Source organism: Pituophis catenifer, unplaced genomic scaffold, assembly GCF_029215685.1.
Source record: "Pituophis catenifer annectens isolate HBS135680 unplaced genomic scaffold, rPitCat1.0.hap2 SCAF_2, whole genome shotgun sequence".
Classification (NCBI taxonomy): Eukaryota; Metazoa; Chordata; class Lepidosauria; order Squamata; family Colubridae; genus Pituophis; species Pituophis catenifer.
Window position 1 is genome coordinate 92,068,796 of NW_027256882.1, and position 26,845 is coordinate 92,095,640.

The window sequence follows — 26,845 nt, forward strand, 5'->3', positions numbered from 1 at the left end:
TTGCAAGTCTTAATGTACCTTCTCCTCTCTCTTTTATATTCATGAGAACTTGAGAGGGGCTTGACTGAGTCACTTTATCAGATTACATTCCTATCCCCGACTCAATCTTCTTTTATCTGGCTGCTATCTTAGAAGTAGCCTCTTCTTCCTCTTGCTTCTTAAGACGACTCCCCCTTTTGTCTACATCATTTGGGTAAACAGATTGTGTTTCAGAGAAGCTACGTGGACAGGTTCAGCCAGGACATGTTGAGACTGCAACAAATAGGATATTAATCTCCCACAATTCCAATTAGTATTAATATGCATGTATAAATAGCTTATGTCAATGCTAACAATATTTATCGCTTAGCATATCTGAAATTTATTCTAGGAACATGTTGAAAAACCATGCCGCATGAAAATACGAACTACCATCATTGTAGGAATCATTGTTGGAAAAAACACAACCTCTTTCCTCATTATTAGGCTGCCCTACTATTATAACTTATCATTTTACTTTGCATATATGTAAAACAGCTCTCTTTATGTTGTAGGAGCTACTTACAAAATAATTTTGGTCACGTGGTAAATGCATAATGTATCAGATCCACAAGTTTGCGCTTTCCAACCTAAAATTCTTAGCTCAGCAGAGTTTCTTATTATATAAACATAACTTACATCTGTATTTATTTAGCTTTAACTTTTATGTAGACCATGAGACATTTTACGCAATAATTCATACTATAGATTTTTTCCATCCTTGCCAGCAACCTAATTTAATAAACAAACCACTGTCATAATTTTTGGCTGATTTACTAAGGAATGTTCAAGCTGTTATTTTATTAATTAGAAGGAAATGAAGTATGCAGAGAATATCTATTAATTCATCCTTGAAGTTTCTTATACAAACCAAATCCCCCCTTCTTTTTTTTATTAAAAAAAATAGGATGCAGATGTTTTTTTTTTTGAGGACTCAGTCAATACAGGTAGTCCCCAGTTTAAGAACAAGTTCCATTCCCAAAGTCTGTCCTTAAAGTCAAATTTGTTTGTAAACTGGACCAGTGTAATTGTATAATACTACATAAGTACTATTGTATAATGAACGTGAACCACTGTGTATTTAACTTGAATCACTGTGCATTTAACTTGAATCTTGCTATAATAGGCTCTGTTCTTAATTATGGATCTTGTTTAAACCAGAGTGTTCTTAACCTGGGGATTTGCTGTACCTGCCAATTAGAAGGATAGGCCAGAATTCCTTCAGATTGGAAAGTTTCTGCTTTCACCCTTAGCATAAACCTACCTGCTCTAAATTTTGCTCATAGTTCTTTTCCATGTAATATGGGGAGAAAAAGGAAAATCGGATTCCAGCTAAGAGCAGGTGGTATGAAAATTCTGCTTGCATGAGTTTATACCAAATTTTGTAATTCCACAATCATATTTTAGTATTGGGATTAAAACATTACTTTTTAGAACTATGCAAAGTTCTGAAATTATTTATTTTTATTTATCACATTTATATGGCCATGCTGGGACAGCATGGTGGCTAAGCAGTTAAGATGTTTGGCTTGTCAGCTGGAAAGCTGGCAACACAGGTTCGAGACCCAAGTGCCACAGGATAGAGTGCCAGCTCCTTCCAACCTAGCAGTTTGAAAGCATGCAAATGCAAGTAGATAAATTGGTACCAGCAGGAAGGTAACAGCGCTCCATAATGTCATGCTGGCCACATGTCCGCAGAAATGTCTTAGGACATTTGGCTTAATGGTCTTGAAATGGACATGAACATAGTCTCCCATAGTCAGCAATGACTAGTGGAATAAAATCTGTAGGGACTGCTTTACCTTTTACTTTTATGGCTACCCATCTCACAAGAAGTGAATCTGGGCTGCATACGGTAAAAAAAGTATAAAACAATAACCATGTGAAACATAGTCATGCTGAAGAAGTTTTTAAAAAGAAAAAGCACATACAAGAAATTCAATCAGCATTAGAGTCACTTCTAGATCAAGAGCCGAGGTGGCACCGTTGTTAGAATGCAGTACTGCAGGCTACTTCTGCTGTCTGCCAGCTGCCTATGGTTTGGCAGTTCAAGTCTGAGCAGCTCAAGGTTGACTCATCCTTCCATCCTTCCAAGGTTGGTAAAATGAGGATCTAGATTGTTGGGGAGCAATATGCTGACTCTGTAAACCACTGTAAAGCACTGTGAAGCGGTATATAAGTCTAAGTGCTATTGCTATAAGGTACATTTACTTTAATGAATTGATGTTTTAGGGCAGGTAAGAGTTATCCAGCTGAGGTACACCATCCTTCCTTTATTGCACATGCATTGCTCTCCTTCTAAGGGCCATGTTGGTGCCTCTGCTGAAGTAAGGCAGCATTTACTCAATCTCAGAGTGAAAAAGTACCAGGCAGAGCCCTGGGTATTGGAGGAAAGAGTCATACATGGCCCTTTCTACCATGGGGATAACCAGATCTGCTACTTTGTCTGGCTTCTGTAGGGGGAGTATGGAAGGAACTCTATTGGCCTTGGTTGCCATTTCAAATTTTACCTCAATTTAAAATTATTTGACTTCACAAATGGTGGCAGGGATTAAAATCTGGTAGAAAAAGAAGTCATGTGTATAATGAAGTCGCTTTGATTTGACATCTCAGTTTCTTTTTGTTTTACTAGAAACACATTCTAAATATGCTATAATAAATCAAGGCAGCAATCCTATGCATAGCTTTTCTAGGGAGAAAGGAATGCAAAAATAATTAGGCTTTCTTTCTGAAGAAATATCTGCAGGAAAAGATTTTGCCTGTCCACAATTTTGGACATATTTTATGCAAGCACAAAATGGTAGATGAGCTTTTGGCCCACATAAATTACATTTTTAATGATCTTGTTATCTTCAGCTGGGCTGGAATGGAAGGCCTGTGAATGCATCCTGTTCCCATAAAATCAGGCTGCATCTTCTCCAGGTCCTTACGCCTTTCTAAGATATTGCTATCCTGTATTTAAGCAACAGTCATGTAGTTCCAGGGAAAGCTTTTCAAGACCGTGAAAAGATCAAAATTCAGGAACTTTGCTATAATATTGGGAAGACAGATTTCCTTCTTGTTGTCTTCCTATTTGATCATTTATAAAATTTAATGAAGCAAAAAAAGTCCCCTGAAGATCTATTACTATACACTTTACACAATAACCATGGGTGGAAAAGGGACTACAATTACATAAAGTCACCTATACAGTGTATAAGTTAGTTGACTATATATATTTGTTTAATAAATCAATAAATAAAAATATTATGGACTAAAAAATGGTTAAACAAATTAACTTTGTTTTTCTAGGAATCATCATTTGTATAGATTATTCTATACAAGTGCATAATTAGCACAGTGCAATATTTTCTGTTAATTTCATAATGTAGCAGTAAATTAATTTTTAACCCTTCTATATTGCTTTAAAATTTGGAATTAATTTTGTCTTTTCAGTCCAGTTGTCACATATTGCTAAAAAAGAAAAAGAAAAAAAAGGAAAATTCTCTTTAGTTTATTTCACTGTAATCAAGATTGTACTCCATGAATTTTCCTTAACAGGCATGCCTTAATAAATACATTGGTCAGTGCACAGTTTTTAAATTTCAAAAATAATAGCTGGCAGATGCTCATGTAAGCAGCTCTATTTGATACAAGGGAAGTAAAACCAGTGATTTGTAGTAAAATAGTTTCACTAAGATGTGTCTGTTTTTTCTTGTGTTTCAAAATTGTAAACGTTGGGATGAGAAGACCAATATATTCAATCAATATGGATTTCTAGGATATAAGTTATAAAAGAGAACTTCTCTAAATCACAAACCCTAACTCATAAAGAATTTGAAGGAAAAGGGTGAAGGGAGCGTTAAATGAAGACGATATTTTATACTTCTCTTCAAAACTGTGTTTAAAAGTCACTTCTATGCTGCTGCCAACATTTTAAATGGGTCATAGAATATTTTAATAAAATATTTTTGTAAGGGCAAAATGGAACATTTCAAATAAGAACTAATCCGTGTTTTAAGTATAGAATTTGAGTTTACTGGAGAGGCAGTTTAGTGTAGTGGGTAAGGCACCAGTCTAGAAATCAGGAGACTGTGAGCCTTGTGCATGAAGAACCTTAGGCATGAAGTCAGCCGGGGAACTTGAGTTGAGGCCAGTCATTATCACACATCCCTAGAAAGCAAGCAATAGCAAACCACTGCTGAGAAAACCTCAGAGATTTTTTCCAGACAGTTGCTAGGAGTCAACACTGGCTTAAAGGCACCAATCATAATAGTAAAATAAAAAGGAGTTTGCTATAGGCCATTTCAGAAGTTAGGGGACACTGGATGAATGGGCATCATACCCATGCTGCTCTTCATGTAAAGCACATATATAAAAGAGCCTCTTCTATTTTTGGTAGGTTCTGTTTGCATTTTCCACTTATATAGTGAATTCTCTTAATAATATACAATTCTCCCTACTGGCAGTTGCCTGTTATCACTGCATCCTTATTTTCCTTTTGCACATTAGAGTGGACATAGGATGTGTATATGCATGTCTGTGCATGTGTATCAAACGTGCAAACAACTTTATTGAAAAACTGATACAACCAAATATATGAATATAGAATGTACCAAATACCAGGCCCCAATAGAAAGTTATATAAATTATGTTAAATGTTCGAATTGGTTGTCCTTTTTCTAAAAATGTTTCTTTGTTCATTTGATGCATGACCTTTGAACATTTTTAACTACAGTAATGTTTTCTCTGAAAAAATATTAATAGAACTAATAAAACATTACAATTGGCCTTTTAGTATACTCTCTCTATATTTTTAATCAGAAGAACTTCTTACTGAATTCACTGAATGAGTACACGAATATAGGATTACAACCAAAATAAATTTTCTCATGGATATTATTACAAATGTTATTTTTATCTTCAAAATATATATATTTAAGATATAGCTCTGGAAAGTGATTGTAGAGACAGTTGTAAATCTGATGCTGTAAATTATCTCTTGATAATATTATGACAATTATGCAGGAAAGCAGTTCTTATCTGCAATGATTACTTGCTGTGATGCAGTGTGTATTTTGATTATGTCATTCTAGACTGGTTTATTCACAACTCCCAGACAGATTTTTGCTGGTTTTCTCATTTGGTAATTGTGGACATGTTGGAAAATTTAAGTTTATTCTTTTGTGGAACAAATCTTGCAAAGATACTTGAAGCAGTTTCTTTTACTGTTCTTGTGAAATAAATATTATAACAAACAGAATGTATAGATTCAAAGAAACATGATGTTATCCAAAGGACTTTATTTGATTCAAAGCTCACCAATATTTCAAACTAGCTTTTAAGCAAATGAGGCTATAGTCACCATCATCATCACTGTCATTGTATGATAAAATCAGCGGCCAATAAATTTTATAAATAAATAAATCATCATTTTACATGATCTTTTTTCTCAACCAAATTAATTGAAACAATAAATAAGGCTATAAAACTATATATAGTTTATATAGCTATATAACCATAGCTCTAAAACTAGCAGGGTTGATTCTTTGAAAAAATAGCATTTGTGTGAATCCTTCACTCAGCCACAGAGAGAAAACAAGAGGAGGAAGGACTGTTAGGTATGTTTGTTGATTTGAGTTATTTATAAAAATAATAAAGGGGTTTAAATTAATAAATATAAATAAATGAAATCTATATATATATAGCTAAGTAAGCTGGAGAAAAATAGAACATAAAGAATAAATAACCCTGTTGGACTACTATGAAATAAAAAGTGTTCTCTATCTGTGACAATAGTGCAAATCTTAGCTTTCCACTATCTATTTAGTTACAATCAATAATGTAGCAATGATCTCTAATCCTGTTTGGATGGAGCCAGATGTCCCTATGGACATTTGCAAAGGTTATCCAGTAGGGTTTTAGCGCTCCTTGAAGCTAATTTTCCATCTTGGGCTTTGTATTTATTAGACTGTAAAGCCCAACACACAATAGGGCATAGCATAATGCCATAGCCTCAAAATTACAGGGCAAGAAACCCTGTCAGTTTGCATGCTCTAACACTTTATTATCTAATGATCTAATATGCAACAATGCAAAGAGGAGATTCTCATCATTCTGACAGGAGCCTAAGAGAAGTGACTAAATTACTTTATGTACCATTAGCGCTAGCAACCATTGTGAACTCACCGCCGAGCATTTATGCTAATATCTCCAAATATATTCAAGTGGCCTTGTCAAGCTGATAACTGACAAGCAGTTTAAATAGGGTTGGGTGGTTTTTTTGTTTTTTTTAAGGGCCAGGCCAGTGTTTTCTTCTTCTTCTTCTTCCAATTGTGGCAACTATTTGGCAGTTTGATTCTGTAACAACATGAACGCACATAAATAGCCAAAATTTGGTTAATACAAAGTACAAATCTTATAGGAAAGATCAGTTAGGCTGTTAAATCTAAGAAAAGTTAGATGTATTTATTCTGTGGTCACCATTGATAGTTCAAAATATTAAAATTCATAGTGGGATTAAGAATAGAAATCTACTGTTATCCATTTCAATCCCAGAGTCTAACAAAAAAAAGGATTAAGGGTGTGCTTGGTAGCAGGTGTTTGGCATGGTGATACGATACCACAATGTGTTTATTCTGTCAAGGGTCTTACTATCCTTGCTACTACCACTAAGAGGAAAATGAAGAAGATATGGAGTTGCTGTTTCAGCAGCAGCAAAAATAAAGTTGATATACATAGATTATTAATCACACTTTTCTAAATATAAATTACTAAGTCAGTAAGCATAGGAACAAATTCTAAAACAATGACTCAACTGCTGGAAGTATTTATATTTGTTTCCCTAGAATATAATTCCCTAAATCTTTTTGTGGAGCTCCAAAACTAGAACCTAAAGAGTTGTGACTTCTCTAGCACTGTTCGTCTGTCTGGCTGTTTGTCTGTCTGTCTATCTGTCTATTCTTATGTAGTAGAAAAAAATAATTTGTTCAGAATTAATATCCCTCCCTATTCAGTGGAATTATATCCTAGTGAATGTCATTCAAACTTCAATTTTACTGACCTAAAACTTGCAGAATCCTGCCTTGGAGTATAGGAAAGTTCTTCTTTTCACATCTTAATTTATGGGTCTATTTTTTTCTCCAGGAACTGAAGTTATTCTACCCACTTTCAACGAAACCCTACCCTTAGCACATAAAATGTACTGGTGGTGGGCGGTGGGGGGGGGAGAGCTAAGGCAATCCTATCCACCAATTTTCTAGATGGTATACATTTGTGCACTGCAAATTAAGAATGATTACTCTTATTTTCAAGGTCTGGCAAAGTTGATGCAGAACCATGTTACTCCTATCCCAAAAGTTCATCCCCCAAGTGCCCAGTTAGATTAGTGGTTGTTGAGGTTGTTTGTTTGTTTGTTTTATTTTTTTCTTGACCTTTTTCTCCTGATTGAAACATACATTCATTTCAAGATTCCATCTATTAACCTTTAGCCCCCATCTTCATCCTTAAGGGGCAGCTGGACCATCTGTCTTCCTATTTGAGTAATGGAAGGCTTCCATTGATGTATGCTGAGTATGCCCAAACTGCATCTCAGATTATTACTATCGTGCCTACTAGCCTATGATAAGTATCAGTCATCCCAGCTGGACAGAGTGATGCTGGAACTTTTTCTCTTTTTTTCTACAGAGCAGGATTTGTTTTCTTGATTTTTTTTTCTCCTTCTCCTGTTGCTACAGCCTGCAGCCAAAGTGTGACAGAAATAACCATTCTTATTGTTATCCTTTCTAAACTAATCCAGAATATTTAACAGCCTATTTGGGAACTAAAATTGCATCTGACATTTTAGCTTAGTTTTCAAATACTCCCCACTTGATATGCCGTCATACCTTTATCGGTGAATTTATAGTGGTATTATGGTTTAATGAATTGAACAAGTCCCTGAACAACGACAAACATCTTCTTGTTGTGGTTGTTCAAATTTAGAGACTACACACTTTGTGCTTCAGATGAATATTAAATTTAGCATGCTTCATTGGCAGTAAACTTCAAGCTACTTATATTACACGTTACTAATAAGTGTTTAAGGGTGTGTGTGTGTGTGTGTGTGCTTGTTCTATGTTTGTCTGTAAAATGCTGCTGTTACTCATGCTAAAGAATATACAGAGGCAGCAAATTTATATTCTGACCAGCAAGTAAAACTTGAACAGACGGACAAGTTCAATACAAAGGTTTAATCCTATCAGGGTGATTCCTCTATGGCCATCTGGATTACGATGCATATAAATCCAGCACTTGTTAAAAATACAACATAGGCCAACATTAACATTCCAGATTTTCTAGTAGTTATTTGACTTTATGATTTCCAGGCTCTGGAAACTTCCTTTAAAAGGTTCCTTTATTTAAAGGAAGAATCTAAATAGGAATAAGAATTCTTAAAGCTTGAATTTTTATTTGTGGAAACCAAATTAAAGTTCCTTCTTCCTCAACAATTTCCTTATATATCCATATATATTGCATTCATTTTTAAAGATTTCCTTTCTTTTTTTAAAAGATTGGCTGCTTTATGCAGCTTCAGAAAAAAAATGAACTGATAGAAAAATAGGGTTCAGAAGAAAAACCTTAAATATGTGGGGTGAGAAGTTGGGGCTTGTTTTCCACATGATCAAAACAAGTAAACTTGGTATAACAAACAGTATGATCAAATGTTTGTTAAATTATTGTTATTTTTTACATACTACAGATCTACTACAACTACAGAAAGTTGTAGCCTATAAATTCTACTTATAATGCAAGCATTGTATCTTCCTACTGTCAATGAAATCCCACTATATAACTAAGCCTGACACTTTATACAAAGTGGCTAATGCGTGTCTAGAAAATAGGAGAGTTTTACTTCAAATTTGACCAGAATGATTTAGTAGGTGGTCCAGTTAGCTTTAGAAAAATTACAACTGTGTAGTCATAATATATTGGCTAGCATGCTTGGAACACTATGTTCACATTCTGAAACAAAATAATTGCACTCTGTTATCAATTGTACACCAGGAAAATAACTATTACTATTGAAAGTCTGACATTCTTTCTTCATTACTGAAGAAACATGTAGAAACATTGCTATTCCAAAGCAACACAGATGGACTGGGGGGCAGCAAATAAAGAAATATATGGCTGTTGTGGCAGGGAAGTTTAGCCTTCTTTTTCCTCAGCCACGATATGTGTATATGCATTTTATGCTTCCTTATGTGTATCTGTATATCACTCCTGACATTCAGGTCTGGGAATTTTAGTCTTTTTGGATTTAGACATTTGCAGTGGAAGTGTTTTATCAAGTATTATATTTTTGTGCCTCCCTCTTTGGCTTTGAATCTTTTGCTTTTCTTCTCCTCAGACCCAGCCCCTCAATCCATGGCCTTATTTTTGCATTTAATCAACATAACTAAAATAATGATGATTTTACCATTTACCATTCAATATTATGGATATTTCGTATCCATAGACATTTCTGTAATAGGTTGGTTTGCTGAAAATAAAACTATGAAGATTTATACAACATTAAAATCCAAATTTGTTCATCATGAACATCCTGTAAGGGACCTGGGAGCTGATTTCTTGGGAAAATTCAAAATGGTTGTAACTTCCCTTTAATAAAATAAACAAGGCTAAGATCTGGTGGAGAGGCTAAAAACTGTTAACTATTTCTAATAAAAAGTACCCTATCTCTCCAGAAGGCCAGAAGAGTTGAAATATTCTTCTGAGATTATGCTGTTCACCTCAATGTAAATCTTGCATCTGCCTAGCTATACTGTGCGGTCAACTGAGTTGCAGTTCACAAAACCTTTTAAAATAATACTTGTTAGTCAGAAAATATGCTACTGATTTTTTTTTTTTGCCACCATGTACTAACACAGTTCTCTTCCTACCCTACACTAAGTGAAATGTAAGAACAAACTTAGCCATTTGGTATATATGCCAAAACTTTATATATTTGCAGTGCTGTCAACTTCCATATTATTTGAAGAATTGGATGAATTACAGGGTTTTTTCAGCTCCTCTTCTTTATTTTTTTAGAAGGGTATCTCCTCTCTTCAACCAGTAGAAACTCTTCTTTCCTGTTACATTTCTGGGATAACTGCACATGGCAAATTGATTTGAAAATATCATGAGTGATCTTCTCTGCCTTCCAAGTGTGAAGTCAAAAGCAGTGTAACAAAATCTGTTCTCTTCTTTCTTCCAGGCATAGAAAATGGCATAGGAAAAAAAATCAATAAGTATTTATTTTAGCACTTAACTAGGGAAAGACATAAAAAGGAGCTGTGTTTTCCCCTGAGCTTTGATGTGCTGTTTACAAATAAAATTATTTTTGACTAAAATATTATTTGGGATGGTCACAGTAAAACCACAGAATTTATTTTTGCAGGAATTGGGTATGTCTAGTTTAATGAAAAGAAGGACCAGGAGTGACATGATAGCAGTATTCCAATATCTCAGGGGCTGCCACAAAGAAGAAGGAGTCAAGCTATTCTCCAAAGCACCTGAGGACAGGATAAGAAGCAATGGGTGGAAACTAATCAAAGAGAGAAGCAACCTAGAACTAAGGAGAAATTTCCTGACAGAACAATTAATCAACTTGCCTCCAGAAGATATTGGATAACCATTTGTCTGAAGTGGTGTAGGGTTTCCTGCCTGGGCAGGGGGTAGAAGACCTCCAAGGTCCCTTCTGTTATTCTATATTCTGTATCCTGTATTTTCATTCTGTAGAAAAATAATAATAGCAATCGCACTTAGACTTATATACTGCTTCAGAGTGCTTTACAGCCCTCTCTAAGCGGTTTAGAGAGTCAGCATATTGCCCCCAACAATCTGGATCCTCATTTTACCAACCTTGGAAAGGTGGAAGGCTAAGTCAACCTTGAGCCACTCAAAATAGAACTCCAGGAGTGAGCAGTGAGTTAGCCCTGCAGTATTGCATTCCACACCACAGCTCTTGCAGCCTATATCGTCATAATGAAGCCATTTACCTACCACTTTACTTCTGTATAACAGATTTGTTTAGGACTACTTTCTCAAATGAATATGCACAATATTAATATTTTTCCCAATATAAGTTTGGATTAAAAACAAAAGTGCAAATAAAAAAAATCTATATTGCTCCTCACTGATAAGTCCAAGAAGGTACACTGATCTGGCTCTCTGGAGCTGAGAAACAAAGTAGACTAGCACATTTTTATTCTGCAGGGGTCCATAAGTTGGAAGTATAATTCAATATGTTGTCAAATTTGCCTGCAGCTTTAGAAGAAGTCTCCCCAGGCTGTATTCTTGCAACTTTGCCAGAGGCCAAGAGAGAATGGAATAAGGTGCAGGGAGGTCAACTTCTGAAGACAACTGAATGGAGACCTCTTTGTTGGAATATGTAGCTCAGCAGTAAAGCAGATGCTTTAGATGCAAAAGGTCTCAAATATAATTCTTGGGAAACTTCTGTCAGCATTAAACATCATGAGATAGCAGACCAATCATCAAACTATCTATAACTGAGTCTTCACCATGATTATAGTGAGTATGTCAGTCATTTCTGTATGTTGCAGAGCATACTAGTTCTATGTTGTACAGAAATCCTTATTTTATTAAATAGACATGAAGTTTTTAACAAGGAATTAGATAGCTGGGTAGAAAATATGAAATAAGACCATTCTTTGGGTTATTTAATAGAAGCATAATTTTTACATAACAATGTATGCTGTGCAAGACTCACAGTGGATCTTCAAAATCCTCTTATTGAGAGTTCAGTTGCTGATGTTACCTAATTATATCTTTCTACTCCGTGCCAGCCAAGAGAGGTAGTTGAGGTCCTGTGCCTGTGTCTGCAGGATATTTGAGTTTGAATAGGGAGGAATTATCTCCAACTGAAGCTTACCAAAGCCAAGTGGCTATGGGTGTTTGGATCACCAAAATCTGGGTTTATTCCAACTCTGATCTTAGGGTTGCACTTCATCATTCAAGAATTTGGAGGTCTTCCTGGACTCACAGATCCTGCTCATTGAGCAGGTGGCAGATGTGGCTAAGAAGATTTTTGCCCAGCTTCATCTAGTGTATCAGTTCTACACTGTCCTATATTGTGGGCAGGACTACTTCATAGCTTGACTACTGCAACACACTCTACATGGGCCTTGTCTTCCTATCCAGGGCTTTTAATTCTGCTTGAGTCCATCCCACCATTCCTTCTTTTTATCTAATGACTAGAATTGCCCAGCTGTTAATTCCCTTCATGCTGTTTGGTCAGTTTCATTTCTGCTGAAGTGGAAAGAGCTAGAGGCTGCTGGACTGCATCAGCTACCACACCAGTTAGCTATTTGAAAGTTGTTGGTAAGCAGGTAATTGACCTCCAGTTGATTAGTGCTGTCCCTTTTGTTGACTCTTCCTTTATCTGGTAGGTTTTTGCCAGAGTTTAACCAATCTTCTATTTCACCTCCTTGCACTATGTTGTTGGGAATGAGTGAATGTACAATAGACCAGTCAGATGTTTCAATCAAAAACCATGCAGTTCTTCTTTGTCTGGTGCTAACCAATTCTTGATCTTCCTTGCCCTTTTCTCCACCAATTCTGCAATTATTACAAGTTCTTTCATTTCAGCATCTTTTCATTTTTTCCCATCACCTTTATCAAAGTTGCATTCTTATTATATTTCTTTGAGTTGTTCGATAGCTGTGCACAGAACTGGAACTGTACTGTTACCTGTACAGTCAGGTGTTGACTGGTTTATTATGTTTGGTAGAAACATTTTTTATTCAACTGAAATTGGAGAGTCTACAATTCAACCTTTGTATCTACTGATCATCTTGGTGATAGCTGTTATTTACTTCCTTGATCTTCTTTGTTTCTGGGTGATATTTCTTGATCAGATATTGGTTGGACTTCTTTTCTTTATCTTTTTTTTCTAGCTTGCTTGCATCTGATCATATTTTCCAACCTGATCTTCCATTGTGGTACTGTTTGACTTTTTTTTTTTTCCTGTTTGTTCATTTGCATCCAAGGTATTCAGTTATAACTGTCGCCTTGCTGTACATTAGTTCATTTGTTTCTTGCAGTGAGTTGGTGCTTGTATTTGAGACTGCAGTATTATGGTTCGTCACATAGTCAGCAAGATGTTGAGACTGGATTTGGCAGTTTTATCCACTTATTGAGTTGTTCCCAAGTACCCAGGATAGGAAGATGTTGATGTTTGAAAGTATTGTCACAGGATGTAAACTGTTCCAAGTAAAGCTGCCTTTTACAGTTGACTGATGGTGATTTTATCAGTGCTGATGGTTTATCAGGATGGGGATTGCATCCAAGGCACCTATTACTATTGTACTGCCTTTACTTTCTTTTTCTATTGCCATTCCATTTCTATTAGCAGGTCTTTGTATTTTGTTATTGTTGTTATTACTATTATATAAATGATGCTGTGCGGCCAGGCTTACAATGGTTCTTGTTTAGCTCATTATTTAGCCTTTGGTTGCACCATCCTATAACTAGCTACCTCTGAATATCCTATACATAACCCTGTTTCATTAAGCCTTCATTAAGTGCAGAAAGGGTAGAGAAACCAGAAGGTAAAATTTGGTACATATGTAATCTAAGACATCTTAATTACTATGGAAGAATTAATTATTAATGGTCTATGGATATTTTAATTAGTTAACTTGGGAATATTTGGACAAATACTTTCCAGTTTAAGTATAAACAAACTCATTTTATTAGAATTGGTTGCTTCCCCCTTCTTTACTTCCCAGTTTGGTAGTATCCTATTCTCCCAGTTTACTGGATCCTCTGAATATAGACCATTTCAGTCATAACCAGTAGCTATATTTGTGCATCATCCTAACTCTGAGAGCTACAAAGCCTTCTCTATGGAAGCTCATCCAGTCTTTTATGATAAATACTGAAGGGGCTAGGAAATGGGTAACTCTTCAGCACCTGCACAACCTCTACATTAATCATAGCACAGGTTTTCTGAACCAAAAAAAAGAGCAAAGGCAGAACTTGGCCAATAGCTCTGCATGTCACTAATTTGGCTCAGTAAGTCTGCACGTCTGAGTTCAATTAACCCTTATTTCCAAGGCCACCCATAAACTACCAAGTAAGCACCATTTCCCCTTGTTTTATATCAATGAAATAGATTTTTCTTTTGGGAGTTGGGGAGGGGGGATGTTGTTTACTTACTAATGAAGGGTATGTTTTATCTGCCAGCCTTTGAAATACTCAATACGGCAAATCACAAGTTTTGACATTGCCAGTAGCTCCTTAATTTATTTGTATCATTAGACACTCTGGTTGCCCAGCAGGTGATGATAGGGCATCCCCAGTAAAAATGTTTGTATATTCGTGTGAGCATATGCACACACATAGAGAACATTAGCAGTTAAATAAATATAGAAACAGAAGTCTCCCACCTCTCTATAATTATTTTTCGTATTCATTTTCCCCTCTCTCTCTCTCTCTCTCCGCCTTTGTGCGAAGCAAATTGGAAATCTCGTAATTAGGCCTGACTCTTAGTGTAGTATTAGACTCCCAAGCCAAAGGTCAACACCCTGAAATGAAATTTAAACCAATTAATCAGTTAGATTTTTACTGCTTGTCCGTGTTTTCTCAGCAATTCCCACAGCACGTAGCCTTTGATCAATTCTGCAAAAGCTAAAATGTGTGCCTGCTGCTAGCGAGATGGGAATGACATTAACATGGCACTCATAAAACAATCAGAGCAGTGAAACCCTCAAACAGAACAGGGCATAGTAATATTTAATAAAAGCAGGCACATAATCTTCAGAATTAGCATTTTGTGCCTTGCCGTACCTTTGGGAGAAGAGCTTTTATTTGTGGAGTGATCATTATTATAACAAAGAACAGCTACCTAATAATTTCCACTTTTAGTTGGCAATATGCTATGAGCATTTCTGAACAATTATGCTAAAGTGAGGCAGGGTAATCATTTTATTGTCACTGTTTGAAGGGAGGAAATTCTCTACCCACAGTGGCTACAAAAATGGGAGAAAACCCCACAAAGGGCAATGTAGTTAATGATAACAACTTTGGGGAAGCCCTTGTACTTTAAGTGGCATTTGCTTTGTGCCTAAAAACACAAGTAAAAAAAAACCCAAGCTAGGTTCTGAAGGCCAGAACTGGTTCGTGCATTCGCTTTTCTTTTCTTGATCCAACAAGTACAAGCCAAAATGCCAGGATAGTGCCTATTCGATTTGTAATAGATTCAATTTGTGGAAATTTTAAGATTCCTCAGAGAAATGCTTCTAAATTTTAGTAGGTTCATTTCCTGTCCTTTTAGAGAAGGCTTAGACATTTCTTCTGAGCAGAATTTTCCAGATTTTTGTCTGCATTTTTGCTGCTGTGAAAGAAACTCTACTGGCACCTTGGTCATATGTGGACTATTCCCTTCCCAGGTTTTCTAGGAACAAACCCATTCCTTTTTTTGCCTTGCTTTCACTATTATAAAGTACTTTTGCTTTGAGCACAATTCAGTGACAATCTAAATATGCAAGGTCATTGATTTCATAAAGATCACAAATCGTACATTTTATTTAGTATGATAGAATGATTATATAAGGGGATGTATAGGTCATGTATCATGCATGAAGTGTTAGTTTGATTCAGTACAGCATGCATTTAAAATGCTTTCAGTATTGATGACACTTCTATAGATTATCTTGTACACTGTCATGAATTATACTTTTTATAGTAAGGAGATGCACAGGTAGGCATTTGAGAACTGAAAGAACTGCAGGCCTTGTACATCAAATCCAGATACTGTAAACTACAACCACCAGACCAATCACTACATTAAGAAATTGCAACTTCTTAATTATACTCATAAACCTAAAAGCCAAAAGAGTCAGCATGCTAAGAATGCATATGCAGTGAAATAAACAATGAAACAAGTAACAGATGCAATGGCATGGCTCCAAATGGAAGCAGAGGCTTACCTCTATTATGGTCATTTATGGTCATTGAATATGCAAATGTCAACTTTGGCTAGGGATGAGTAAGTGCCACAGACTGGATCTCTCTCACCTGACTGGGACTATCCTGGAGGAAGGAAGAGAATGAGCACAACAGAATACCGCCTTCCCCCAACTCCCAAAGCAAGTGCAGAAGGGTATCATTGATGACATCAAAAGCTATTAAAAAGTCAAGAAGAATGAGGATAGCTACATTGTCCCCATCCTGCTCCCATCAGATGTAAACTAATAGTTTAATGAATGCTATTTCACTCCCATAACCCACCCTGAACTCTGAATGAAAAGAGATATTCCACTTCATCCAAAGTCCTCTGTAGTTGCTTTGTTCTCAACCTTTTCCCAAAAGAGAAGTTTATAGACTGGATGAAATGGCCCTTTCAGGACAGGGCATGCCAATGCCTCCTTGAAAGCCAATAAAATCACCCCGTCCCTCAAAGAATTATTAACCACCACCCAGATGTAATCATTCATCCTCTCCCTTGGCATCCTTAACCAGCCAGAAGCAACAGGAATCTAACATAGAGGTAGCCAAACTGCAAGAGAGCTATCCACATCTTCAGGTGCAAAGGCATCAGACTCTCTCCATATGAACTTCTAAGTCTTAGCCCCATTGGGTAAATTTCCATTGGCACTGCCCTAAAGTGAGAGTCCAATATAGAGCAGACGCAAGTGACTTTATCTCTGAGATGTACAGCATAATCTTCACAGTGACCCTATAGATAAACTCTGAGAAGAGATCAGGTCACCCAAAATAGGGCTGCTGAATGGGTATCTGCAAATGCAATAAGGATGGAGAATTAATCATGTTTCACTACCCTTACCACCAGGGTAGGCGGTTATTATAAAGGAAGGTCTGGATCCAAGGGAGACCACTGTTCCACAGATAGCCGGATGCGAGTCCCTCTTTGTGAAGTGGGGTCGTGGAGTACAGATGGGCCTGTTGGTCACGTACCTGGCTCCCTGCCACGTGGCAACGGCCCTGCCCGAGCTCCTTAACGTTATAGCCGAGGTGGCGGTGGACACCCCCAGACTTGCCATCATGGGGGATTTCAACCTGCCATCTATCGGTGAAACGTCTGAGGTGGCTCGAGAGTTCATGGCTTCCATGACGGCCATGGACCTTACTCAGTTAATTCATGACCCCACTCACACAGGAGGACACACTCTGGACTTAGTTTTTATCTCTGGTCAGTGGTTGAGTGGCCTTGATATAGGGGATATAGCCATCGAACCCTTGTCATGGTCTGACCACTCGCTCCTTCGACTGGACTTTCTAACCGCTGCACCCTGCCGCAGGGAGGCGGGACCGACCAGGTGGTTCCGCCCCAGGCACCTGATGGACCCTGATAGGTTCCAGATGGAGCTTGGGCCATTTCCTGAGATCCTGGCTCATGACTCGGCTGAAGACCTGGTGGCCGCCTGGGATAGTGCGGCTGCCGGGGCCTTGGACCGAGTCGTGCCTTTGCGGCCTCTGACCCGGCACCGAACTCACCTAGCTCCTTGGTTTTCCGAGGAGCTTAGGGAGATGAAGCGCCGGAAAAGACGCCTGGAGAGTAGTTGGAGGACCAGCCGCTCCGAACCTGACCGAACACTGGTGAGGTCTCATATTAAGACCTACCTAGTGGCGATAAAAGCGGCGAAAACTAGCTATTTTGCCGCTCTTATCGCGTCATCAGATAATCGCCCAGCCGCCCTGTTTAGGGTGACCCGCTCCCTCCTCCATCTGGAAGTGCGGGATGACCCCTTGCAGGGTCGAGCTGAGGATTTTGTGCAGTATCTGTATGACAAAATCGCTCAGATTCGGGAAGGGCTGGCCTCTGACTGGGTATGTCCAGACGGGATGACTGAGACAGGTCTTGAGAGTGTTATCTGGGGGGAGTTTGATCCTGTGGCTCCCGAGGACATGGACAGGGTCCTGGGACGGCTGAACGCGACCACATGTTTATTGGACCCGTGTCCCTCCTGGTTGGTACTGGCTTCCCGGGAGGTGACACGAGGCTGGCTCCAGAAGATTGTTAACGCTTCTTTGGGTGAGGGGGTCCTGCCGGCCGCTTTGAAAGAAGCGGTGGTGAGGCCCCTCCTCAAGAAGCCTTCTCTGGATCCGGCTGTTTTGGCTAACTATCGTCCAGTCTCCAACCTTCGCTTCATTGCGAAGGTTGTTGAGAGTGTGGTGGCGCAACAGCTTCCCCGGTACCTGGATGAAGCTGTCTATCTAGACCCGCTCCAGTCCGGCTTCCGGCCTGGACACAGCACGGAAACGGCATTGGTCGCATTGGTGGATGATCTCTGGAGGGCCCGGGATAGGGGTTGCTCCTCTATCCTGGTCCTGTTAGACCTCTCAGCGGCTTTTGATACCATCGACCATGGTATCATGTTGCACCGGTTGGCGGGGTTGGGGGTGGGAGGCACCGTTTTGCGGTGGTTCTCCTCCTACCTCTCTGACCGGTCGCAATCTGTGTTGACAGGGGGGCAGCGGTCGACCCCGAGGCACCTTGCTTGTGGGGTGCCACAAGGGTCGGTCCTCTCGCCCCTTCTGTTCAACATTTATGTAAAGCCGCTGGGTGAGATCATCCGTGGCTTCGGGGTGGAGTTCCATCAGTACGCTGATGACACCCAGCTGTACATCTCCACCCCAGGCCACCCCAATGATGCCCTTAAAGTGATGTCCCAGTGCCTGGAGGCCGTGCGGGCCTGGATGGGGAGAAACAGGCTCCAACTCAACCCCTCCAAGACCGAGTGGCTGTGGCTTTCGGCGTCCCGATATAGCCAGCTGACGCCATCGCTGGCTATTGGGGGCGAATCACTCGCCCCCACGGAGAGGGCTCGTAACTTGGGCGTCCTCCTGGACGCACGGCTGTCGTTAGAAGATCATTTGGCGGCCGTGGCCAGGGGGGCTTTTTATCAGGTCCGCCTGATACGCCAGTTGCGCCCCTTCCTAGATCGGGACTCCCTACGCACAGTCACTCAGGCACTCGTCACTTCCCGCCTGGACTACTGCAACGCTCTCTACATGGGGCTCCCCCTGGGGTGCACCCGGAGGCTCCAGCTGGTCCAGAACGCGGCCGCGCGGGGGATTTTGGGGGCGACGAGGCGCTCCCACGTGACACCTCTCCTGCGCGAGCTGCACTGGCTCCCGGTGGTCTTCCGGGTGCACTTCAAGGTGTTGGTGACCACCTTTAAAGCGCTCCATGGCTTAGGGCCGGGGTACCTACGAGACCGCCTTCTGCCACCAATAGCCTCCCACCGGCCAGTACGCTCCCACAGAGTGGGCCTCCTCAGGGTGCCGTCCGCCAGACAATGTCGGCTGGCGACCCCCAGGGGGAGAGCCTTCTCTGTGGCGGCACCCGCCCTCTGGAACAACCTCCCCCCAGAGCTACGTACAATAACAGACCTCCGGATTTTTCGTCGGGCCCTGAAAACCCATTTATTTCAACTAGCTGGGCTGGCTTGAGTCAAATTTTAAACGGATTTTAAATTGGAATGTTTTAATTACGGCCAAAATTATTTAATTATTTTAAACAGTTCTTTTTTAGATTTTGTATGTTTTGTATGTATGTCTTGTTTTTACTTTGGCTGTTCACCGCCCTGAGTCCTACATTGGAGAAGGGCGGTATAGAAATTTAAATAAATAAATAAATAAATAAATAAATTGTCTTCACTCTCTGTAATTTGCCAGCAATGCTCTAGACATCTCTTAGTCTCTTTAAATTCCTCAACTCCTCTGTATACCGCAAAGAGAGTGGGAACCGTGGTCATGGAGAGGCTACTCAGACACAATCTAATCCAGTTCAAGGCCATGGCTTGTCTTTCATGCCATCTAACCACCAAGGCTTTCTTTGGACCATGTAGAAGACTTTCCAGAACAACCTCAAGCTCCCTCTGATATCCTGTTGGGTATATCAGTTAGGGATGGGAGGATCTAATAGGCCTATTTCCTTCCTTCCTTCCTTCCTTCCTTCCTTCCTTCCTTCCTTCCTTCCTTTCCTCCCTCCCTCCTTCCCTCCTTCCCAAACAAGAATAATTATATCATGCTAATACAGAAGCATGAAAATACTCAGCATTATTTGTTCTACGATCATTAAATTTGGTGAATATTTAAGAGATTATTAAACTCCTTAGGTCTGCAAGATTATCTTTCTAAAATATAATTCTGAATTGCTTCTGCAAATTGTTTATGTTCTTATATCCTAAAGAATGTTAGCTCCCACCCCCACCCCCCAAAAAAGCACTGAATATCATGATGTAGTTAATTGACAACTTGCTCTTAACTGGCTGCATGGTAATTTGGGAGGAAAAAGAGAGATGGCATTTTGCTTGGGGAAAAAAATCATAATTCTTTTGGTTATTTTTTGCTCTATTCTAATTGCTTAATATTTTTATTTATACACACTCACTCACTCACACACACACACACGCTTTATCATTTGTGCAATGGTAGAATGCAGAAAGAAGAACCATTCAACCATTCAACAGTGAATGGTTAAAAACTCTATTAATGGTATGTTCTTTGCCTGCTTAATATTTATTTACATTTTTATTTATTTTCTATCTGTTTATATTTATATATACTGTATGAAAAGGAAAGGAAAAAATGACTTATTTCACATTTTTCAACAACTTCATATTAAACAGCTGCTTTTAAATAAAGCCTGGGTATAAGAACAAATCATGTATTTTCTATTACCATTTTCCCTAAGGTGACCAGACGTCCCGCTTTTGGCGGGACAGTCCCGCTTTTGAGCAATTTGTCCCGCGTCCCGCGGCGTTTCAAAAAAGTCCCGATTTTTCTTGAGCCCCAGCTGATGGCTAGAAGAAAAAAAAACTGTTTAAACTCTTGCCCGGGGCTTCAAAGGGCCGCCCTACAGGCAATCAGTGTAAAGCAGTTTTTTTTTCCCCTAGCTAAGCTTCAGAAACGAAACCGAAACCAGGGTCTTTGGTGCAGCGTGACAAAATGAGGCAGAGAGAGATTTATTTTTATTTTTATTTTTCCTCCCCAAAAAAGGTAGGTGAAAAACTGCAAACAATGGGAAATTTAGGAGGAGAGTTCAAGATTTTAAAACACAAAGGAAAAAAAGCTGTATTTAACTAGGGAATTGTAATAATTGAGATACTATTAATTGTATATTGTGTTGAAAGCAGAAATGGTTAAGTTGTGGTTCGGAGGAATATATGGGAGAAATTATTTGGTTTATTATTATTGGTAAATATAATTAATTGATTTGTAAGAAATTGGATTGCATGGAAATAATTGGAATATTCATGTTCATATTGATTAATATACAAAAAAGATAGTTTTATAACTAATTGATTTATATTAAAATGTTGAATTTGTATTAAACAACTGTATTACATAATTACATAATTAAACAATGTGAGGATGGATATAAAAATAGATGACAATGGGAAGGGGTATAATATAGAATAGAAGGGAAAAATTGAATTTGATTAAGATTAGAGATGAGGATGAAGGGTAATATTGGTTTTTTAAAAAAATAGATGAGGAATAAATATGGCAAAAAGGAAATATAGAAATTGTAAATTTAATTGAAATGACTAAACGCTGTTTAAATTTGTGAACGAGCCAAATATTCTGTTCAAAGAAAATACATTGTATGTTTGTATGTGTGTTTCTAATTATTGCTATTTATTCATATTTGTTCTCTTTTATTCTTTAAAGTTTAACAATTCATTCTTTATCTTAATATCTTTATATTTGCTTGGGGTTGGCTTTCTTCCCTTTCATCTTTTTTATTGTACAGCAATCTTTCTCCTCAAACCTACCACCTCTCTCTTTTCTTTCCTTCTTACTTTCTCTTCCCCCCACCCTCTTTTTCTCCTCCCTACTTCCTCTTTCTTTCTCCTTCTCCTCCTCTCTTCCTCCCTCTCTTACCCTCACTCCTACCCTAATTTCCATTCCTTCATCCCTCTCTATTGCTGTAATCCTTTTGTGCATATGGACTACTCAGAGGGCTGAAAAAGTTATTTTTGACTGGTCCTCACACTTTTGACCAGTCCTCGAACTTATGACTGTCCTCACATTTTACATTTTTGCCCTATCTTGTCATCATGGTGAAGAGAAGCAGTTGTGAAATGAGTGACATGGTTGTTAAGAATGCTGCATGGGCATAAATGTGAGGATGGTCATAAGTGTGAGGACCAGTCAAAAGTGCGAGGACCTGTCAGAAATGACTTTTTTCAGCTCTCTGGTTAGTCCTTTTGTGCATATGGACTACTCAGAGGGCTGAAAAAGTTATTTTTGACTGGTCCTCACACTTTTGACCAGTCCTCGAACTTACGACTGTCCTCACATTTTACATTTTTGCCCTATCTTGTCACCTTGTTGAAGAGAAGCAGTTGTGAAATGAGTGACATGGTTGTTAAGAATGCTGCACGGGCATAAATGTGAGGATGGTCATAAGTGTGAGGACCAGTCAAAAGTGTGAGGACCTGTCAGAAATGACTTTTCAGCCCTCTGAGTAGTCCCTATACACATAGCCATGGCCACCCAGTCACATGACCAGGTAGCCACGCTCACCCAGTCATATGGCCTCCAAGACACGCCCACACAATAAGCCACGCCCACAATGGTGTCCTTCTTACCAATGTTAAAATCTGTTCACCTTACCCTATAGACATAGCCATGGCCACCCGGTCACATGACCAGCTAGCCACGCCCACCCAGTCACATGACCAGCTAGCCACTCCCACAAAATAAGCCACGCCCACAATGTCCCTCTTTACCAATGTTAAAATCTGGTCACCTTAATTTTCCCGCATATGCAAAATCCATTCAAACCTATTTATCTTCAGAGAAACCCTGTGTCTTGGGTCAGTAGTTTCATTTTTTAAAAAAACTGGAATTGAGTCTGGTCTAGGAAGAAGAAACTTGCAGATGGTTATAATCGTGCACATAAATGGGATTGAACTTGAGCCCCAATGATATCATTCTCCCATATCCATTTGTATTTGGATATAAATACCTGAAGGTTGCTCCAAGTCATTCTCTTTGCTTGGAGGGCAATCACCCTGTGTGGGTATGTACCTGTGTGCATACATGTGTGCACAGGCATGCATGTGCATGCGGGTGTACACCTATATCTAAATGCCTATGTCTAAATACTAGACAATAGGAATTTGGGTTCAAGTGTAGTTTAAACACACATGGTCTACCAAAGTCTTGGAAATAGTCATTACACAACATAACACAGCTTCAACTCTCAAAGACTTTGTCACATTTTATAGAGAAAGGGAAGATAATCTTGGAACAAGATGATTATATACTCCCTTGAGAGAGTAGTAGCTCAGTCCAACATAATATGAGCAGATTTGCATATACATAAAAGGAATTTCTTTACTCATTTTCCTCTTAATCCACACAACATATATTCTTCAGGGAGTCCCCAAGCCATTCAGAGCAGAGTTCGGCAATATGTAGGAAGAGAAAATTGATTTTTTAGCATTTTCCAGCTAATTTTTTTTGCTGATTTTGAAGTTAGTGCTAGGTTGGAAGATGACCAAGAAAATCCCAGAATTTAGGCTAGACTGGGAAGTTGAAAAAATAAGCTAGAAAAAGACAAAATCAAGCTGTTTAGATAATACTTCTAAGAAATTTATATGGATGTGTCCATAATTCATCAGGGAATGCATTTGATTTGGTTTATCCTGCTCATTGGAGGACCCCATTGCTTATTTCCATAAAAGAATTTAAGAATGTTCCTTTCCACAGGCAGGTTTTTACTTGCCGGTGAAGATGTGCTTAACATGGCAGTCATGCAGAGAATAAGATAGTGTAGATAAAAGAAAGAATAACAGTGAGTCATCTTTCAGTCTTGGCATAACAAAACTGTGCCATCTCTGAATTAGATCCAAAGGTGAAGCCTTGAAAAACTGTAGTAGTTTTTGAACCAAAAAAATATACCCCCAAATGGCATGGACATCCCTTATACCATAATGCCTAAAGTGAAAAGTTAAAAAGGATATATAAATGGAAGTTGCTCAGTTCTTGGTCATTTACTTCATGTTGCCTCTTTTTAGATTAACTCTAGGATTATACAAATTCATTATAACTAGACTAGAAAAATTTTCTAGTATTAACTGTAGATTTTTGTGCTCTGTTCAATGATTGGTAATTAAGTTTCATCCTTTCAAAAATTAATCAATATTATAAAGCCTACCATCTTTGGATTCATTAAAATATATGCTATTGCTAACAAACATATGGTTAAAAATAGGACTGTGGCTTCATTTTCTAATATGTAATGGCATCTTTTTCAAAGATAATCCATTTCCCCCCTAAACCTTTGCAGAGATCTGTTGTGTTTCCAAATACGCTCTGTATAGATTTTCATGGCTGCAAAGTACCAAAATTATTTAAACATAATGATACATCATGGCTATTTGCCATCAAAAACATTGTAATCATGAGGCAGGTTTACCAAAGTCCTTTATGATGAATCTCCAAAAAAGAAGAAGGCAGGGTCATATTTTGTACAGGCAGGAACTAAGAATTTGAAGAATGCACTCTTTTCTCCAGCCAGTCAGTCTTCGACTAGCAAGTCTGCTCTTTTCTTTCAATGGGCTGCCAACTAAGATTATCTTTTAAAGAGGAAAAAAAATAGGAACAAAATTAAAAATTAATGGGGAATCATTCTTTTCAAGAATCTGTTCTAGAAATTTTTCTCCCACAAAAGAGGGGGACAGTGTGAGCTAGACACAGAAAGGGATCTTCATATTAGAAAGAGGAGGGGTAATCAAAGTTTTCTCTCCCCCCACCCAGGTCTTTTATCATTAAAATCCTATTCTAACAGCCAAATCCTTCTTTTTCATGTGTGTTGGAAAGCAGCTACACCCTGTATCAAAGCCATCAGTCCAAGTGAAGGATGGACCACGGGAGGTGCCACTGTCATCATCATAGGAGACAATTTCTTTGATGGGTTACAGGTCATATTCGGCACCATGCTGGTCTGGAGTGAGGTAGGTGTTTTCTGCAAATTAATATCCCATAACCGTGTCTGGTTTATAGCCAGTTTTCTTTCTTTTAGGAAATGTGGTATAGGAACAAAGGGAATGCTTTCTAATTCTTCACATTTTAAACAACCAGGGCATTAGAGGCACTTGTGGCATGTATCAGTTTTCCCTGTTTATATTTATGTCTTTATTTATGAAATAAATAATTTAAAAAATAAACCTTTGAACATGCCTGCAGTGTTGCAAATAATCTAATTAGGAGTAACTGATCAGGAGTAACTGATCATCCGAAAGGTGCTTTTTCAAATGGCAACTGGACTTTGCTTTTCCTTGAAGACATTTCACTTCTCATCCAAGAAGCTCATTTGAAGAACTGAAGAAACCTCTTGGATGAGAAGAGAAACATCTTCAAGGAAAAAAAAATCCAGTTGCTATTTGAAAAAGCACCTTTGAAGCATATGGATGACAGAGAATCTCCATGGACATCTATCAGTCCTGATAAATAAATGGTTATTTCCAGCATCAGAAACTATAGTTCACTTCAATGTAAACTATGGTTTTGTTGATGACCATAACAATTTAGTCCTCAGTACCCCCTTTTTAAAATAAGAGAATGACTTTGTACTCTATATGACACTATATTCATATTTTGTTTATTTTTGTTTCTTTAATTGTTCTGTGCAATTTCCCCCTCTTTTTTTATACCATCCCTCAATGTCCATTTTACAAACTGGTTTAAATATATGCTCCTATCTGTTGTTCTCTCATGCAATTATTTAATCCAATTATGATAAAATGGCAATTTTAGAAGCAACTTTAACATGGGAGTACACATGAGGCATAAGCCCATCCCAAATACACATGCTTCAGAATGTACATGATGCAGGCTAGCACATTTTACTAGTACAATTCTAGTACATTTCTGTTCATTTTGATGGACAAACATTTTATGTCTATTTCCCCAAATATGGAGATCTCAGAAGGGAGAGAAGTTCCTTCTGATTGCCAGTTCTAATCTCTGATGACATATTCAAAGCTCCTGGATATAGAGGTCTCAGACCTTAGCCATTTATACAGGCCGTTCAATTTGGAGACATGTGTCAGGCATCAGAAGTTATGGATGCTATGAAAAGCTAAGGATGCTGATCTACATATATGGTGCAGAAACTTGTGGGGAAAAAACTAGAATAGGGTTCCAATCTGGTATGCTATTAGGTGCTGCCATTGAAATGGCTGAGATGATGCCTTGAGATTTATTTCCCAGAGTATTCATTTATTTTACCAGAACTATTTGGAGAGTTACTTTCAGTTATAGTAACTGAATTCTAGGCTAAATGGGCACGGACTCATAACTTCTTATGTTCAAATGTCCTGTTCTTACATAGGACAATTGCAAAAATATGATCACAATCAGTGAATCAATCAGGTATCTGTATTTACATCAGCTATGTAAAATTATATTATCTGATTATGTGTTTCCTAAGGCCTTTGATGTGCTATTCCATATTACATGATACAACTGTACCATTTCCTTAAAAATATTGTTTTAATATTTATGAATTATATCCACACCAAAACCACTGAACAGTTGTTAGCTGTGCATTTGTCACAATGAATATTCATACTTACCTTTCGCAGACTTAAGTGCACTCTCCATTTTTAGAAGTGCTTTTAAGGAGCTTTCCCTAGGAGATACACAAACCAAAATAAGTTAAAACATCATATATTGATTTTTGTGATTGCAGGATTAAACCCATAGTATTTTTTTATTGTTTTTTAATTGAAGAAGCAGAACACCAAGACAAAAATTGCAAAATACAGAATTACAAAAGGAAAATAAAGATTTACAGCAAGTGCATAAGTTTTGTATTTAT

General features: G+C 38.3%; 1 protein-coding gene across 14 annotated transcripts in view; it reads left to right on the forward strand.

Annotated features, from left to right (window-relative positions):
- The window catches only part of EBF1 (EBF transcription factor 1), a 364,337-nt gene that overhangs the window by 267,045 nt on the left and 70,447 nt on the right, over positions 1 to 26,845 (forward strand). For 10 of the 14 annotated variants that reach the window (XM_070933827.1, XM_070933830.1, XM_070933823.1 and 7 more), the window contains one exon: positions 24,847 to 24,977. In XM_070933827.1, coding sequence (XP_070789928.1) covers positions 24,847 to 24,977 — 131 coding nt within the window. Of the gene's footprint in view, positions 1 to 24,843; positions 24,978 to 26,845 lie in introns of all 14 variants that reach the window. The other 4 variants (XM_070933822.1, XM_070933825.1, XM_070933820.1 and 1 more) reach the window with 1 other exon arrangement.